This window comes from Numida meleagris, unplaced genomic scaffold (genome assembly GCF_002078875.1).
Source record: "Numida meleagris isolate 19003 breed g44 Domestic line unplaced genomic scaffold, NumMel1.0 unplaced_Scaffold165, whole genome shotgun sequence".
In the NCBI taxonomy this organism is placed as follows: Eukaryota; Metazoa; Chordata; class Aves; order Galliformes; family Numididae; genus Numida; species Numida meleagris.
Genome location: NW_018363448.1, coordinates 209,520 through 227,136, shown reverse-complemented (window position 1 = coordinate 227,136; position 17,617 = coordinate 209,520). Strand labels below are relative to the sequence as shown.

The window sequence follows — 17,617 nt, the reverse complement described above, 5'->3', positions numbered from 1 at the left end:
TTTTTATTTCTTTTTTTTTTTTCCCTAAAGTTCTAAAAGATAACATGCTAAGAGGAAACAGAAATTGCTCAGAATTCACAGTGATGGGTTAGAGCAAGTCACACTGCATTGCACAAACAGTCTGGACTCATTAAGCAACTTCTTCATCTGTGCATGTTTTCCACTTGCAGAAAAGAACAATTGGTTCAGCGATAGCCAAAGCACTGGAACATCCCTTCCATCATTCCTAATGCATAGAATCATAGAATGACTCGGGTTGGAAGGGACCTTACAATCATCTAGTTCCAACCCCCCTGCCATGGACAGTGTTCCCACCCACTAGATCATGCTGCCCAGGGTCCCATCCAACCTGGCCTTTTAACACCTCCAGGGATAGGGCATCCACAACTTCTCTGCATAACCTGTTCCAGTGCCTCACCAGCTCCCCAGTAAAAAAACTCCTCATGATATCAAATCCGAATCTCCCCTCTTTTAGTTTATAATATGGTCTAGTAACCATGTTATTTGACCTGTCATTTCATTTGGTTTGGAGTATCTGAATAGCACTTAACTGAATGCAAGGAAGTATTAGAGCTGACATTGGAGCCACGCTGCTAACAAACAGGAAGTCAGTGGCTACCACTGTATTGTCTTGAAAAAAAAGGTTAGTTTACAAACAATATTAATAATAATTGCGTCTTTCATTATAGATCGAAGTACAAAAGATATAAATGCAAAATTTGCATTTTACCTGTTTACATACATGTTAAAAATTTTTAAAAAATCAGAACATTATAAAAATAACCAGGCATATTACAAAACTTTCAAATAATTCATTTTCTAAAGAGACTGAAAACTGAAGTCAAAATGTTCTCACAGACATAGCAGATCTTGAAAAAGAGGCCTTTTTTTGATGGAAATATGACTTACATAAATATTTGCAGAGCACTGTAGAAAACTATTTGTCAGATACCAGACAAATGAATAAGCAATACTGAACACCCTCAAGAGTGTTTTTGAAACTCATTATGTCATCTCCAAGGACAGACTACAAAGATGAATTTTTTGTGGGTATCATTTCATAAGCATGAACGCCCCTAGAGTACAGCGCTAAAAGGATTGTATCTGACAGTACTATTAAAATTACAGCATATTTCAGATCTTGAGAAATATACAATGCATCTCCCATGTTTCTTCCATATCCTCATGAATCAACATCATTTACATGCAGGATTTGCGCCTGTGCTATTTACCTGACTACTTTGTGATATTAACAGCTTCAACCACAGTTACTATGGCCAAGAATAGGCAGAATTTGTTCTGTAGCACCAAAGAAGGATTCATGGGTTCTGCTCATTTATACTTTCATTTTCCTACCACTCTTCATAGCTAATTGTGCCTTATTCTATCACCACTGTAAAATCTAATTGTAATAATGCTTTCTCACCACTGGAAAGTTCTTTGAGCTCTGAAATGCCACATATGATTTTAATCATATAAGCACTTTGATCAGCTTTTTGCTGATAGTGATTACTCCTGTAGGATCTTTACCATTAATATGTTTCATGCTTCAAGACTAAGGCATACACAACTGCACTGCATATAATGTAACAGCTGTAATTAAGATGTACTTAAGCATATACTAATAGTGGCTTCTTCTATCAATGTTAAAATCAATTGAGCTCAGAAACAGATGCAACAGTGTGTTTATGGTTCAAATTAAACTTGCTGGATCACTCTGTAAATATCATAAGATAACTTGCTTTTCCCTTTTTCTTACTGTTGTAACTCAAGAAATGATGACAAGCCCTTAGTATAACTTACTCACAGCCAGATTTGTGTGCACCATACTGACATCATCGATAGAGCTTGGTGTTCATGTTCACATGTTTCCATAATGTGCATGATTATTTGGTTAAATTTTGCTTTGTTTTTCTTTTTTTTTCTAATTAAGGAATTAAAAAGGAGAGTTAAAAATAAACAAAACAAAACAACTGAACTTGCTTGCCAGAATATAGATATTCTATCTATCCTATTCTAATCACAAGATGATGGTTTCATCACATAAGTGAGCACAGAGCAGCAGCAAATTAGAAGGCTCATGGACAAAATATGACTAGATTTTCCTAAGTGCTTTTGTGACAGAGCTGAATGGGTGGGTGAAGAGCCCACCTTGGTCAATCATTGTTTTATCCCCTGAGCTCTAAGTCTCAGTCACATTGCCACAGAATGAGATGAACTCAAAGAGGTGAAAGAAGAAACATGAAACCATGACTTTACTTTGTCTCTGCCAGAACAGCGCTTTTAATAGAAAATTATTCTGCTAACCTCTTGTTGGCCATTGTTATTAACTTAGCTGACCTTCAATTCAATGAAGGTTATTTGTCACTGTTGACTTCTGCATCCAAATCAGAAACCCGAGCTGAGCTGCAGCAGAGCTTGCTCAAGGCTTTTCTCAAAATTAGGTGCAATGTGCTACTGAAGATACACTGGGAAGTTAATAATAGAAAGGAATTACCAGGAAGAAGAAAGATCAGTGAAGAGCTGGAAAGTTCTGTATAGGGAGAAAAGACCAGACACAATTAGCAGAACTTCTCAGTTGAGGGGAAGAGCAGTGAACAGAGACTGCTGTGTTTTCAAAGTGCAAAAAGTAAGAAAAGCTTAAGGGATGGGCCTTTCCCCTGCCTCCAGACTAGTGCACAGACTGATCAGGTACTGCCTGCCCCATCCTAACCCACTCCTAGCACTTCTTTCTCTTCCCTCAGTTCCATAGAGAAACAGCCATCTCCAAAGACTCGTGTTCCTCCCACACTTCTTCCTACCCACACACCAAACTGCCCAAGTACTAAATAATAAAGTCAATAGGATTGGGCATCCTGCACCTAAACATACTTGTTATGGCAACTACTTGTTATGGCAATACTATGGCAACTAAGCTGTATGTTTTCAGAGGACACAGGCAATAAGATACAATTGCTTATATATTTGGCATCTGAAATACAATCCAGGTTCAACATTGCATGTAACTACTTCTATATAAGAACACTTTTACAAATTTGCCAAAGTTCATTTGAAAAAAAAACAATTTGCTTTTCTCCTGAGACAAGTTTTCATTTCTCCTTGTCTGGTATACTAGAAATCACTTACTGCTTTCCAACATAAGTTTATTCATTGACAGTTTCTGCCCCATTGTTCACCAATATCACAGCCTTTCAACTTAAATAAAAATAAATACTATCCCCAGTATTTTTGTAACTCCAGGTCTTGCCAATCTTTTGCTGGTCTAGAAAAGACAGGCTCTTCCAGATTCGTCTTGTGAAGTAGTGTTGATCCACCTGATCATTCTTGCTGCCATTGCCATGCATCCTTCCCACTCTGAGTTAAAATTCACCAAATTTAGGTCACCACAAAGGCACATAACACTCCAGATGAGGCCTTAAAGAATTAACACTTCCCAGGTGGCAGCAGAAGTTCTGAGACTTCCAAGAGCTGTATCTGAAGCTTATGACTTCATCACTCTCGTGACTCTAATTGACTCTAGTACTCTGACTGATCTTACCACTCCCATTCTGTGTCTTCCACAACTGATATGCTTGCTGTCAAAATCCCTATCACTATTTTAATTGCTGTGCTACTTAGTATCTTCCAGTTTCTTTAAGTCCATTATTCAATCATCATTCACATTCACACACACATGGAGATGCTCAGGTTACATCATTGCTAAATTTTATCTTAGTCCTACTGCAAATCTTTTAAACAATCCGAGAGTAACCCTTGAAGAACTCCTTTAAGAACCTCCTTCCTTTCTCACAATGATTTGCTCTGTTCTTTACTGTCTCTGTATTTCATTTATTGACCCTCATCTATTACATCTTAACTGGTATTTTTCCATGTAGAGCTTTTTCAGGGAAGGTACCATTAAAATCAGAAGTATTGGAGCAAGAAAGAAGTGATCTGATTTGTTTAAAGTTAGTATATCCTGAAAACAGAGACCCCACAGCCAGCAGATCTACAGCCAACCTGACAGGACTGTGACAATTTTCACAGATGGCCATAACAGTAAAAATCTGTAGGAGGAGTAAAATTTGTCTCCATGCCTACTTCTGCTACCCTTCTGTTACTGTATTATTTAAGGATTGTAATTATAATTGCTTGCCATAAAAAATCTGTCTCCTTAGAGACAGATCAAGCAAGAGGAAATTGACAGAAATTGAGATAGAAAAGCAGGCAAGGATCTAGGAATGGAATCTGCTCCATTTGTTGTGAGCCATCTAGTGACCCCAAAAACCCCACACCAGCCTGACTTCTGCCAGGCTCACAACTGTCAAGGGCACAAAAGAGTTGAGTATGGCACAGCACACAGGTTCAACTTATGGTATGGTAATAGTGCACCTTCCTAGAGCATCACAGCATATAAGCAAATGATGAGACTGTGGTCCAATTCTGCTTTCACCGGAGGTAAGTCAAGTCTGGAGTCACTTCACTGACATGGATCTTTTCCAGAATTGAACCAATGTAAAAGAGGGCAGCATCTGCTTCCTGAAAATGGATGCCATCAATCTAATTGAAAACAACAGATTCATCAACAAAGCAGCAAGAGGAGACAGTAATGTTCCACTTTTTTTTTTTTTTTTTTGTCAAATAACATTTCATTTTTCTCCAGAGAATGCAAGAGGATAAAACAATATGTGCTCTAAAAGTTAAATCTTATGTTGGTGTAAAATCATATACAACTTTTTAGGTGAATGAACCTACAACACCTAAAGACGTGGCTGCAGATCCCGGTTTTATTTAAACAGTGGCTACAATCCCAGAGAAATACCTTGGGATTTATTGCACTTTTCAACAAATGGTCTTCCAAAACTTTATAGTAAATATTTTTATATCCATTTAGTGTAAGTGAATTCAAAGACATATTTACTGAACTTCCAGCAATATTTTGTATGAAGGCAAGGTTTCCCATGAGTCTTGTCCCTGAGACAACACAGCTTCTGTATTTTAGAGTGACCACAAAAGTTGATGAGCACTTTCCATAAAATTCCCCTCCTGCAAATCTTTCATTAAGAAGATCTTTCTTTCATTAAGAAGAAGTTGGACACTGGAAAGTTCAATCTGTAAATGTACAGTATATACAACATGGATATTTCCTACAGAGAATGTTTATCAATGAAGTAAAACTCACACTGAATCCAGTTATGAGTAAAGTGTAAAACCATGCTGTAATATTCAAGTTCTTGTGCTATCCAACAAACCCTGAGCTGACTCGAAGCAAGCAAAAACTCATCCAGTTAGGCAAGGCATACAGAATTGACATGTGTACTAACAACATAAGCCACACTGGAAAATCAGTATTACTGTGGTCCCTGCCTACTTTCCCCCACAAACATTTTGCTGGGTTTATCTCCCTGACCGGTCTTGCCTTACTTAGGACCTAATGTCCATATCATTGAACTCCTTATTGTAATTAACAAGCAGTTTCATTACTATTCCTTTGGCAACTAAGGACATTCAGCATTCATTGGCAATTGTTCATTTTATCAGAGGATTAAGGCTTCTGATCATGCAGACACCTGCTCCTCTCCTCTCCTTAACTTCACATGTAAAGCAGATGGCAGCAAATTGGGAATTGCACTATAAGCATGCTGATAATATGGCTACAAAGGTATTCAGAATGGGATTTGTCTGGAGAGTAAGCTCCAAGAGCAGAGATGAAGAGATCAGATCTCAGTTACTACAATGTACATAGAGATATCTTGTGCTTACATGGCTGTAGCTGAGTGCAGAATCTCATTTAGTCTTAAACTTGTCCATGGCCTGCATACTTCCACCATTGCATTTAAAAATGCTACTGCTTTTGTTTTTGCCAATATAAACTCAAAGAGAAGCCTAACTTTTCTGAGCTCAGTAGACTTACTTGGACTCAAGTCAGATGAGAGTTTTCAGGAAAGCTGAGGTTAACTCCTGCTATAATCAGCATTCTCTGATGTAAACAGGACCTCAAGAGAAGAAAAAATGAAGGTAAGCATTTTAACAGGCAGTGCATATGTTTTAGCTTTATGCAGAAGATTGAAGTTGGACCCCAATATAAATGAAGGTAGTTGTGCTAAATGGAGTTTTGCCAACTTATATCAGTAGATGGTGAGGATCGAGCTCATACCATGTTTTTGTAGATTATTATTATCTTTCTCTCTTTCCTCACGTAGAATCAGATTCTCTGTTTAGGCTGCAAATTTTAATTAGGAAATCTCTCCTCATTAATTGCAAGTAATTCATAGTTGTTAATTTCACAGATGAAAAAGAAACCTTACCTACTTCTGCTACAACAGAAGAAGCTGGAGCTGTTAGTTCCTTTGCTTTTAGGGATGATCCTGTTCTTTTCATCACAGTATGAAAGATGCTTCAGCCTTTACCCTGCTTTTTGCTCCCTTGAATTTCCTTTATACTCATTCTTCTTTATCTCTGCAGGGATCTCCATACATTGAATGAGTGGGCCTAGTAGAGAACACTTAGTCCTGTCACCTTCATCCTTCCAGCTGCTGTAGCAGTGACTTTTATCCATATAAGCTGGATCAGAAGGATCAGGGCCAAAACAGAAAATTGCTCAAAAATCTCAACATGCAACATTTTCCAAACAGGAACAGAACAGAAATTTCACCTTGTAGAAAAGTGCAGGAATCCTTCAGTAACGTGGACTCTGAAATATTGCAAAACAACTTTTCATGCCTTTTAAACCTATGGTCCTTCAGATAGTTGATAAGCAGTGGATAAAAAAGGCATTCACAATAAAATTCTTCTTTTCCTTCCCTCATTGATTTCTCCCCTGTTCTGATTTGGTGCAAAACATCCCATGGGAAAATTTTTAGAACTGATTGTCACAGAATGGCCAAAGGTTCAGGAAATTGAGGTAATCTTGTCCACAGAAAATCTTTATTTCCTAGTGAGATTGTTAGAAAAAGGATTATGTGTTTTTTAAAGCAACATTCCTGCTCATATTCCTTGTTATTGAGCACTCAGAAAACTCATAGACCAGTTGCCCCCCCTTGTCTGTAAGTGTGTCTTTCACACACCCTTCACCTCTCTGTGTGCAAGGATATATAGACAAAGTCCCTTCCCATATCCTGGTTTGCACTGTCTGTTAACAGTCTGTCAGTCTGGAGTTGGATAGGGCAGCTGTACACAATATAACATCATGAGATCTTCAGTAAGCAAAGAAAATGGCTGTAAAGGTGGCGTGCTAATAACTGAGGACTGAACATATTCAATGGTGCTTTTGCATGTAGCCAAAGTCACAGGGTAGAGAAACAGCCTCTGAGAGGCTGTTATGGAAACAGGTCCTTGGAGATGCTACTTTGCTTCACAAGATGTGCTCTGTCTTAAGAAGGAAATAGCTAGACAGACAGGGAGATTTGTATTTCAAGCATCCAGAGGTGACTGCTAGCAGCTGAAAACTTGAATGCTCTTTAAAGTCAATGGCACTATGTCACTTAAGTCACTTGCAAAAATTCTGAAGGCTGCTTAATAAAAATGCTGAATACCAGAGGTGCTATAATATTGCTGATGACTGCATGACTTGACTATCCTGGCTTTTTTTGTTTTTAAGGAGATGCTTAAAAACAGATTTGCATGCTTAAATAAAACTCCTGGGTTACTCTTTCCAAGCTTGTTAGTTTTTTGTATTTCTCTTAGCATTGACACAGAAAATCCAGGGAGCAAACACCACTCCCGTTTTACACATTTTCATTTGCACATTCTTTCCAGAACTGAAAAATATGGAGTGCAAAAAACTGCACAAAAAGTTGTCTGTTTGCAGCAAAATTCCTTTGCATGAGTGTTGTGCATGTGTGTGTCTATATGCCTAGAAACCCACAGCTGAATTCACTTGAGAGCAGAAGCTCTCTTTACCAGAATATTTCTACAAGACACGCTAGGGTTTATGTTTCTGGTTATATGTCTCACGTCTTTTTTTTTGTCAGAGTCTGTATGCCCAGCCATGTATCATGCTGGCTGGAAGAACAACCTGTTCTTGAGAGGGATGGCTCCTGCCTGGCAGGGGCAGAGGGGTTGGGCCGAAGGGAAGAAACCAGCACAAGGAATTTTCTGACGTAAGCTCAGCATAGCTCATGCCTCCTCCTGAACTTGTGCTTAACCTGAGCTTTTTATATCTTACTTTGGGGGAAACTTGTATCAGCTGATACACTTGTGCATAAAATAATCCCAAAGATGGGCATTCTGCTAGGAGACAGCAACAGCCTTGACACATCCCTTTTAAACAGCAGGTTCTTCTGCTAGCTTAGGGCATTTGCAAGGACAACATAAAACTGAAAGCCAATCCCTTGCATTCAGAAGAATATTTCATTATACTGAATCTGATACACAGCTAAGAACTGCAACAGCATTTTGCAGAATTAATTCAGAGACCACGACAACTTTTTAGGCAAGATCAATGGAGATCCCAACTTGCAGTGGGATCACTTCTACTGCTGAACCAGGATTACTTACCCACCAGTTACATGCTTCAAGGGATGCAGAATGAATCCCAAAGCCCAGAACTTTGGAGAAATTTGCCTCAGTTCCAATGAACCAAAAAGGCACTAGACACTTACATGCATCTGTGGAGGTAGCCTGGAAAGTCACATTCTGCTCTCTTTATTCAGGCAAGCTCCTGTCAGCTACAGAGCCATCACCATACCACACCACACGTCGTCTCCCAGCCTGATCTGCAGTAACAAATGGCATTTTCATAATGACCAATGAGAGAGAGAACAGATGATGCAGTGTAATGTCTGTGCACTGACCTAAGGGGAGATCCTTGTACATTAGAAGCCTCTGAGAAGACAATGGATCTCTGGAGAAGTGCAGCAGTTAGGACTTACACAAACAACTTCTACCATAAGATGAGGACCCAGGTGAGGAGAGCTACAATAAAAGCACTCTAGGCATGGAGCCAAATCTCAAGGCAATGGAAAACAAGCAGAGTAACAAAGATGCAAAGATCCCATCTCACAACCCTGCCAGCTCAGACGATATTAAAGGACATGTCCTTAGTAATCTCAGCCTTATGTTTGAAAAGTATGATATATATACATATATATATAACGCATTCTATATATTTTGCATCTTGATATTACATCTGTTTTGTGGATAAAGAATTGGTTGGACGGTCACAGAGTTGCGATCAATGGATCTATGTTCAGGTAGAGGTCACTGATGAGCAGTGTCCCACAGGGGTCCTTCTTGGGATCAGTGCTCTTTAACATCTTTCTCAATGACACGGACAGGGGGATCAAGTGTAACCTCAGCAAGTTTGCTGATGACACCAACCTGAGTGGTACAGTTGATATGACGGAAGGAAGGGATGCCATCCAGAGGGACCTGGACAGGCTTGAAAATTGGGCCCACAAGAACATAATGAGGTTCAACAAGGCCAGGTGCAACACTTTGCACTTGGATCAGGGTAATCCCAGATACACATACAGACTGGGAGAAGAACTCCTTGAGAGCAGCCCTGTGGAGAAGAACTTGGGGATCCTGGTGGACAAAAAGCTAGACATGAGCCAGCTGTGTGTGCTTGCAGCCCAGAATGCCAATTGTATCCTGGGCAGCATCAAAAGAGGGATGGCCAGCAGGGCAAAGGAGGTGATTGTCCCCCTTACTCTGAACTTGTGAGGCCTTACCTGGAGTTCTGCATCCAGGCCTGGGATCCCCAGTACAAGAAAGTTGTGGAGCTACAGCAGCAGAACCAGAGGAGAGTCATGATGATGATCAATGGGCTGGAGCACCTCTCTCATAAAGAAAAAATTTGAGGGAGCTGGGCTTGTTTAGCTTGGAGAAGGCCCTGGGAAAACCTCATTGTGGCCTGTAGGGGAAGCTATAAGCAGGAGGGACACTGACTTTTACATGGTCTGATAGTTACAGAACAAAGAGTAAGGGTTTTCAACTAAAAGAGAGGGAAGATTTAGGTTAGATGTTAGGAAAAAATACTTTATCAGAGGGTGGTGAGGCCCTGGAACAGGTTTCCCAGATAAGTTGTGGATGCTCCATCCCTGCAGGTCTTCAAAGCCAGGTTGGATGGGATCCTGGGCAGCCTGACCCAGAGGCTGGCAACCCTGCCCATGGCATGGGAGATGGAACTAGATGATCTTTAAAGCCCCTTCCACCCTAAGCCATTCTATAGTTCTATGATACTATGATTCTGGCTGCCTTTGCTTTCATACACATGCACACATATGAATGCAGAACATACATTCGCATTTAAAAACAAAAACAATACATGCGTTTGCATGAAAATTTACCAGTAGAAACTAAAAGTATTTGTTTCCCCTTTTCATCCTCAAGCAGCATTTGAAACATTTTACAATTGGGAATAGGCAGAGATAAATATGATCTGGGAAGAAAAGCATGCATCTTAAAATGCAAATCTCTGGTCCCTTGACAGGCCCAGCACTGCAGGCCAAGGAATGTATTTTGCATTGCTACTGTAAGTTGCTCTCATAAAACCTAGTACATGCAAAAATAATTTCTGTGCCTTCTATTAAAGAAATACCCAGAACTGGCTGAATCAGTAATAAAGTAAAAATACCTCTTCAAGGCTACCTCTTTATCCTCTCATTTGAAAGTTCTGGGGTATGCTATTGAGTTTGCGCAGATGTCTAAGGGAAGCTTGTGTAAGGGCCAGTCTCTAATGCTGATACATTTACCCAGGGGTAATTTATGACTGTGACCCACTATATCACTGGAATTTTCAGACAGCACAGGTGGTTGTGTTTCTTGGCAATGTCAACAAAATACCAACATGCAAACTTTCCTCAGCTACAGAAACACTTCAATTAAAATGCAGTGGAGTCAACTGTGTTCACATGCCTCAATACAGAACTGGGTAGCTGAAGCATAAAGTACATCTCGTTAAACACTGCTGTGTGCAGATAAATTGAGGAGATAACAAATGAATTTTCTCAAAAGTGAGAAGGCACCACTACAAAGGTTAACTTGGTACTATAAAAGCCAATTAACATCAGGACACTGGCACAAATAAGGCTGAAATAAGATCAAAACACAGAGAATCTTCAACAAGCCTGTCAAATTATTTTGCTAACTTATGATAAATGCATATACGAAGTAGCAAAGAGCTTTTATATCTATGCAACTTTTTGGAAACATAAAACAAGAGGATCTTCTGCAAGCCAAGTGTTGCAAAGAAGAAAGGCATCTGTTTGCTGACTTTTCTCTACAGCTGCAGAACTCACTGTGAGGCTAGCTACAGCATTTCCATTATTCAAAGGCAATGGCATGGCAGGCGTGACTGATCCCACAGCCAAGGGAACCAAGCTGGCACAGGAACCAAGCGTACAGCTTGAGCCAGATGTTCATAGCCCCTTTAACTACTTACTCCTTGCAGAATCCTTCAGCTGAAATTGTTGCAAGGACTTCTTTGCTAGTGGAGTAGAAAGATAAGGCTTCTGAGCTAAAATTGGATTACAGTGGTCTTCAAAAAAAGGAAAAGACACTCATCAGGGAGCAGGGAATGACAGCTAGCACTCTACAGAATAAAGCAAGAACATTTCTGACTGCACACAATAATGAGAAACAGCAAATCAGGACAGAAGAGCCCATTATCACAATGACTCTGTTTACGGTATCACAATTCACAGTCTGGTATGTAAATGCTGAATATATCCAACTGCTAGTGCGAAGACGGTTGTGCAGCAGCTTGCAGCTCTGTGCCTGGACCCAGGATAACAAAACTGATCACACTTCTGTCAGCAGTTTCTTCTCTTTATAACCCTGATTACTGGGGGGAATGAAGTTGGAATATTTCATGGACTCCAGCTCTTCCACTTCCAAAAATTCAGATTTGCTGAGAGACTGATTACTGTTCCCCTTCTTGGGCTCAGAGAAGGGTGACTCCTGCTGGCCACAGGTGACATGGGTGTACTGGTACTGCTCTTCATGATCAGTCTCTCGATGGTAAAAGTAGTTGAAGTTGGACACGATGACAGGCACAGGCAGAGCAATGGTGAGCACACCCGCAATGGCACACAGGGAACCCACAATCTTGCCACCAATTGTCATGGGATACATGTCCCCATAGCCCACAGTGGTCATAGACACCACTGCCCACCAAAAAGCATCAGGAATGCTGGTGAACAATGAGTCAGGGTCATCGGTCTCTGCAAAGTATACGGCACTAGAAAAGAGGATCACCCCAATAAAGAGAAAGAAGATGAGGAGACCTAGTTCCCTCATGCTGGCCTGGAGGGTCTTCCCCAAGATCTGTAGCCCTTTGGAGTGCCTGGAGAGCTTGAAGATCCTGAATACCCTGACCAGTCGGATGACTCTGAGGATGGCCAAGGACATGGCTTGCTGTTGGCCCCCATTGTTGCTGCTACTCCCAGACTGCTGCTTCTGCTGCTGCTGCTGAGCCAGCTCTGTGCCCAGGGTGATGAAGTAGGGGATGATTGCCACAATGTCAATGATGTTCATAATGTTGCGAGAGAAGTCAGGCTTGCTGGGGCAGGTGAAAAAACGCACAAGAAGCTCAAAGGAGAACCAGATGATGCATAGAGTCTCGATGAGGAAAAAAGGGTCAGTGAAGAAAGGGCCAGCACCAGCAGTGGACTGTGGAGGCTGGGGGGTCCCGCTTGGTGGTGGTGGAGGCAGCAGCATGTTGTCATCAAGCACGGCCTGCTCCCTGAAGCCAGGCTGGGTAACCTTGGGCTCCTGGCGAAACTCAGGCAGGGTCTCCAGGCAGAAGATGACAATGGAGATGAGGATCACCAGCACAGAGACAATGGCGATGGCACGGGCTGGTCCAGAGCTCTCAGGGTACTCAAAGAGCAGCCAGACTTGGCGCTGGAAGTGGTGCTCAGGCAGGGGCTTCTCCTCCTCCTGAATGAAACCCTCATCCTCCCGGAAGGTCTCAATGGCCTCCTGGCCCAGCTGGTAGAAGCGGATCTCCTCCAGGAAGATGTCGAGGGGCACATGGACTGGCCGTCGCAGCCGCCCTCCAGACTGGTAGTAGTAGAGGATGGCGTCGAAGCTAGGTCGGTTGCGGTCAAAGAAGTACTCGTTGCGGAGGGGGTCGAAATAGTGCACCCGGCGGCTTGGGTCGCCCAGCAGCGTGTCAGGGAAGATGGAGAGGGTCCGCAGCTGTGTCTCGAAGCGCAGCCCAGAGATGTTGATCACCAGCCGCTCGCTGCTGCAGCAGCCGCTGCCACCCTGCTCCTCGCTGGTCGGCTCCACCTCGCCACCGCCCGCCTGCGGGGCCGCCAGTGCCGGCGGCTCCTCCGCCCGCATGCCGCCGCTCAGCCTGCAACCCCACCTCTCCTTCAGCGGGCAGCGCCGTCCGTCATCCGCACCCCACTGCCGAGCCGCCCACCGCCCCGCCTGTTGCGCCTCTCCCGCTCTGCGCCTGCCCGGCGGCTCCCCCAGCGGCCCCTCCTTCTGCCCCGGTCCTATTCGCGGTCCTGGCGCTCGGGCCGGCGTGCTTTGCGCCGCGCAGCGGTTGTCTTCCCCGCCGCGCGCGCGCTCACACACACGCGGGAAGGGGAGCGAGACTGGGGACTACGAGCTTGGCTGATCCATGTCACAACTGGCATCTGAAAGCGAGCAGAAACTCACAACAGTTCACTTTGTCCGTCTGAAAATAGAGCTAACAGGTAAGGTTGCCTCCATCCTTCCCAGGACAGAAGTCTGTCTTTCCCTTGAAAGCCCTTTGTTGGTGCTTAATATTATTAACCAGGCTTTTATCATCATAGTGTCCAATGCCTTTGCTGGCTGCAAACCATATGCATATAGCCCACACTCTCTTAGCAGCATGGATATAAAAGCAAAATATTTCCATCTTTATTCCTCCTACTAACTAGCTGCTAATACTCAGTTATTTCAGGCCTTGGACTTTCTGACCAGTTCACAATGGCTGTCTTGTTTGTTTCTGTCCTCAGGAGGGAGGTTAATATAGTCTAAATGTTGCTTAATCCGTTTTCCTTTCTCACTTAATAGCAGTGAAGATGGCTGCTGCAAAAGGAAGCGTATTTTTCATTTGTATGAAGATGTCTGACACAGAAGGAAGCATATTTTTCTTTCATATTATACATAATTATTGTATGACAAGCAGATGAAAAATACTTGGCTGAAGAGTATACCTTTAAAAAAATCAATATTTACCATTATAATAGGAAAATTCTTGCTGTAGCAATTCTTGCTATTCTTCCTATTCAAATAGGAAAGTTCTTGCTGGCACTCCTTTTTCAATTATTACAATAAATAATTTGTTCACATTTGAATTATTATTATGATTTATTCATTCACATGGTTAAAAACTAAGAAATAATTTAAAAACAGCTTTTGAAAGGGATGGAAAAACTCCTGGGGTTTATAGGAGAGTGCAGGGTATGCCTATGTTGCAGTAATTGCTGTGAACCTGCACGAGGTTTGAACCAGAGAGCTTCAGTAGCACAGAAGATGGTGTGGAGCTCCTCAACAGTTCACAGTATGATTTGCCGGCCCGCACAGACATTTCAAGCTGTCACAACTCTGATCCTCACAGTACCTGAGCTAGCGGTGTTGCAGATAGCTCTGATGCCTGCACATGATATGCAGTCTCATCCAGCCATGGCTTCCTGTTCTTCTTGGCTACTGCCACAGTCCATCTTCGAGCAGGCACCCAATGTTTGCTCCTGAAAGCCCTTAGGAAGTGAAGTCATTGTATCTCCCTCTGAGTACTTGGGTCATCCGTCATACTCAGTATCAACACAGTAACCTTTTGGAACATGCAACTAAGCCCTTTTTAGTACTGTCTGTTCCCTAACTGCTCAAGGAAGTGCTGCCTGTGCAGCCACACCCCTCACTTCTATATTAAGAAGCTGTGCCAGTTGCCACTGCTTAGCCTCCATGAACCATCTTGCTGGAATAGCATCTTGCAATAGTACACAACTTGCTGGAGAGGGACAGTAGGAGAGATCCAGAGCTTTCAAAGAGGGAGACAAGATGTATTCTCCAGAAAGCAACACAGTGATATCATAACTTTCTCTGCAGAGTGATTTGGCTGCCAGGTCTGGAGCCAGCACCCCAAGATTAGTGCCAGCTAAAGGTACCACTAAGCTTCTCTCTGAGCTGGTGGCTATGTTCACATCTCCAGGCTCAGCTATGGCAGGTTGCTTCAGTTCAAAAGTTAAGGATGACCACATCCTCCCCCAGGACATAGCAGTCAGTCATCATAAGGTGCACTAAATGATCTTCTTAGATCCATGGGAGAACTTGCTGCTGGTTCTAGCACAGCAAGACACCTGGTTCTGGACTTTCATCCTAGTACAGAAGCTGGAGGGACATTGCCCCCTGGAGCCTGGCCCTGATAGGCACCCATCAATCTGTGGCATGCAGTTCAGCTTCAACAAGCCAAACAGTTCCTGGGGTGTCTTATGGACCACTGAATGTGGTTCATCATTTTGGGTAACCGTATGAATTCCTTTGAGAGCTTTTTCCCTGGATTTGAAGTGCTCAGCACTGCATCTGCCACAAAATCATGAATATGTAGTATTTTCTCTGGAAAGCTAGACTCCGAGCCCCTCAAGATAAATACTCCAAAACATCCCATATGGGTATCAAGATTTGTGTCAAGATATACAGAACTTCTTCTCCACTTCTCTTTCCATGGTTTCTGGATGTTCCATCTTCTCTCAGACTTTCCAGTTTTCAATCCAGGTATCTCCTGTTCACCTGACTCAAGAGAAACGCTTCTTCCCACATTCATATACTCTCTCCAGTTACAGAGCATCTCCTCCCTTTTACCCTACTAGTTTCATCATTTATTTGCAGGTCAGTGGCCCTAGGTATCAAGGTCAGTATAATTTTACTTTCCATTTTGTAGAAACCCTGTTGAATCTGGACAATAAGCACTAAAGACAATGGCTAACCGTCTGACTTGGTAGAAGGAGACAAAGAATGAACAGGAGAACAACAACCTACTTCCAGACAGACTACAGAGACCTCAAAACTGTATTTATACCAGCAAACCACCAATGCTGCTTAGTAAGTTCCTTAGCATGGCATTGGCCTGGAACTATCCATAAAAGTCCTGAAAGCACGTCAGAAAGTTAGCAAAGATGAGGGAGTATCCCAACAAGCAGTTCAAGAGTTCTCTTTATATTTGGGGTGTAGAGGTTATCAAATATATTGTTCTGTCAACACGAATAACGATGAGGGAAGGAGACCTGGCCCGCAGAACAGCAATGGCCTAAGAAACCAGACTGAAATAGTGCTCCCTGTGGTCAGTAGAGGGTGCCTGGCAGATTTATATAAGGGACAAGCTAGAGCATGGGTGTCCAAACTTTTGGCTTACCTGGGCCACAGTGAATAAAGAGGAATTGTCTTGGGCTGCATATACATAGGTCACTCTGACAGTAATACCTCCTATTTATTTCCATGGAAATGACAACAAATATAAAAAGCAGAAAAACACTCTTTGATAGAGCAAATTCTCAGCTACAAAACACTGTTTTTCAGCGTAGTCATTGCCATTAGCTATGCATTTTTGCCAGTGATAAACAAGAGTGTGCATGTCACGCTCTTAAAAATCTGTACCACTCACTGGAGATGACCCACTGTCAGTGTCACCACTGCTAAAATGCACCACGCACTGCCTCTCCATACCTGTGCTTCATATGCACTTCCATGTCGTACTGTATTTTGTTAGACTGTCCCTCTGCTGCCATCTGCAATATGGCAACAAAATTTAATGGAATATTGGTGGGAAGGTTCACCCTCTACTGCCATACCAGCAACATTTATCTCTAAGGTAGTAGGCCAACATAACAAAACAGGAGGCATTACTTTCAGAGCAGCACTCAAAAACATAGTTAATGTATATAAGAAACAAAACTTATTTAAGTTTTTATTGTTTTTTATAAAACATAACAAAGAGAGCAACAAAAACATAAAACTAGTGGGTTATTCGACTTCTTTTTGTGACACTTCTGCATCAATCTGCTTGATGGCTGTGGTTGCAATTCTTAGTGAGTTCTCAAGGTGTTCATCAGAGATGTTTGATGAAATTTTACTCTTCCTGTACGTCATCCTTGAAAATAGTTGTTCACAAATGTACATGCTACCAAAAAGCAATGACTTGAATAAGGCATGATTGTTAAGCAGGGGATATTTTTCTCTCGTAAAAGAAGTCTTACAAAAGTGTAGGAGAGAGACATGATCAAATTTTTGACTTGAAAATCTGATGCTGGAACATTCAAACATTGGGACACACATTTGGCAAAAGCCACCAGGTTAATCAAGACTCTGGCATCTGCCGGTCAAGCTGGTTCTGCCCAATTAAACCTACTGAACTATTTCTACCTTGGTGGGCCCGTGACACTTCAGGCCATTGAGGAAGATATGCAACCAATAGATGGGCTTGGGATTGAGGAGTGGACTTGACTATGAATGCTATTGCACAGGTTATTCATGAATGTGAAATGTGTGCTGTACTTAAGCAAGCCAAGTGGATAAAACTTCTTTTTTTATGAAGGACGATGGCTGACAAATAAATACAGAGAAGCCTTCCGGGTAGATTATATCATACTCCCACAAACTCGCCATGGCAAACACCATGTGTTTACAATGGTGGAAGCAACCACTGGATGATTGGAAA

At 42.3% G+C, this 17,617-nt stretch overlaps 1 protein-coding gene and 1 long non-coding RNA gene across 2 annotated transcripts; both read right to left on the bottom strand.

Moving 5' to 3' along the window:
• Positions 1-661: 661 nt before the first annotated feature.
• On the bottom strand, positions 662-9,451 carry LOC110390652. The gene is made up of 2 exons (XR_002433808.1): positions 6,288-9,451; positions 662-5,975 (listed from the first exon to the last, which is right to left on the bottom strand). It is a non-coding gene; the product is annotated as an uncharacterized LOC110390652 (long non-coding RNA).
• A 799-nt stretch (positions 9,452-10,250) lies between these two features.
• Positions 10,251-13,589, bottom strand: LOC110390651 (potassium voltage-gated channel subfamily A member 6-like). Its single transcript, XM_021382062.1, is given in 2 exon segments — positions 10,251-13,503; positions 13,506-13,589. Coding segments are annotated over 2 exon segments (1,848 nt in total). The 5' UTR covers positions 13,575-13,589; the 3' UTR covers positions 10,251-11,724.
• Positions 13,590-17,617: the final 4,028 nt, after the last annotated feature.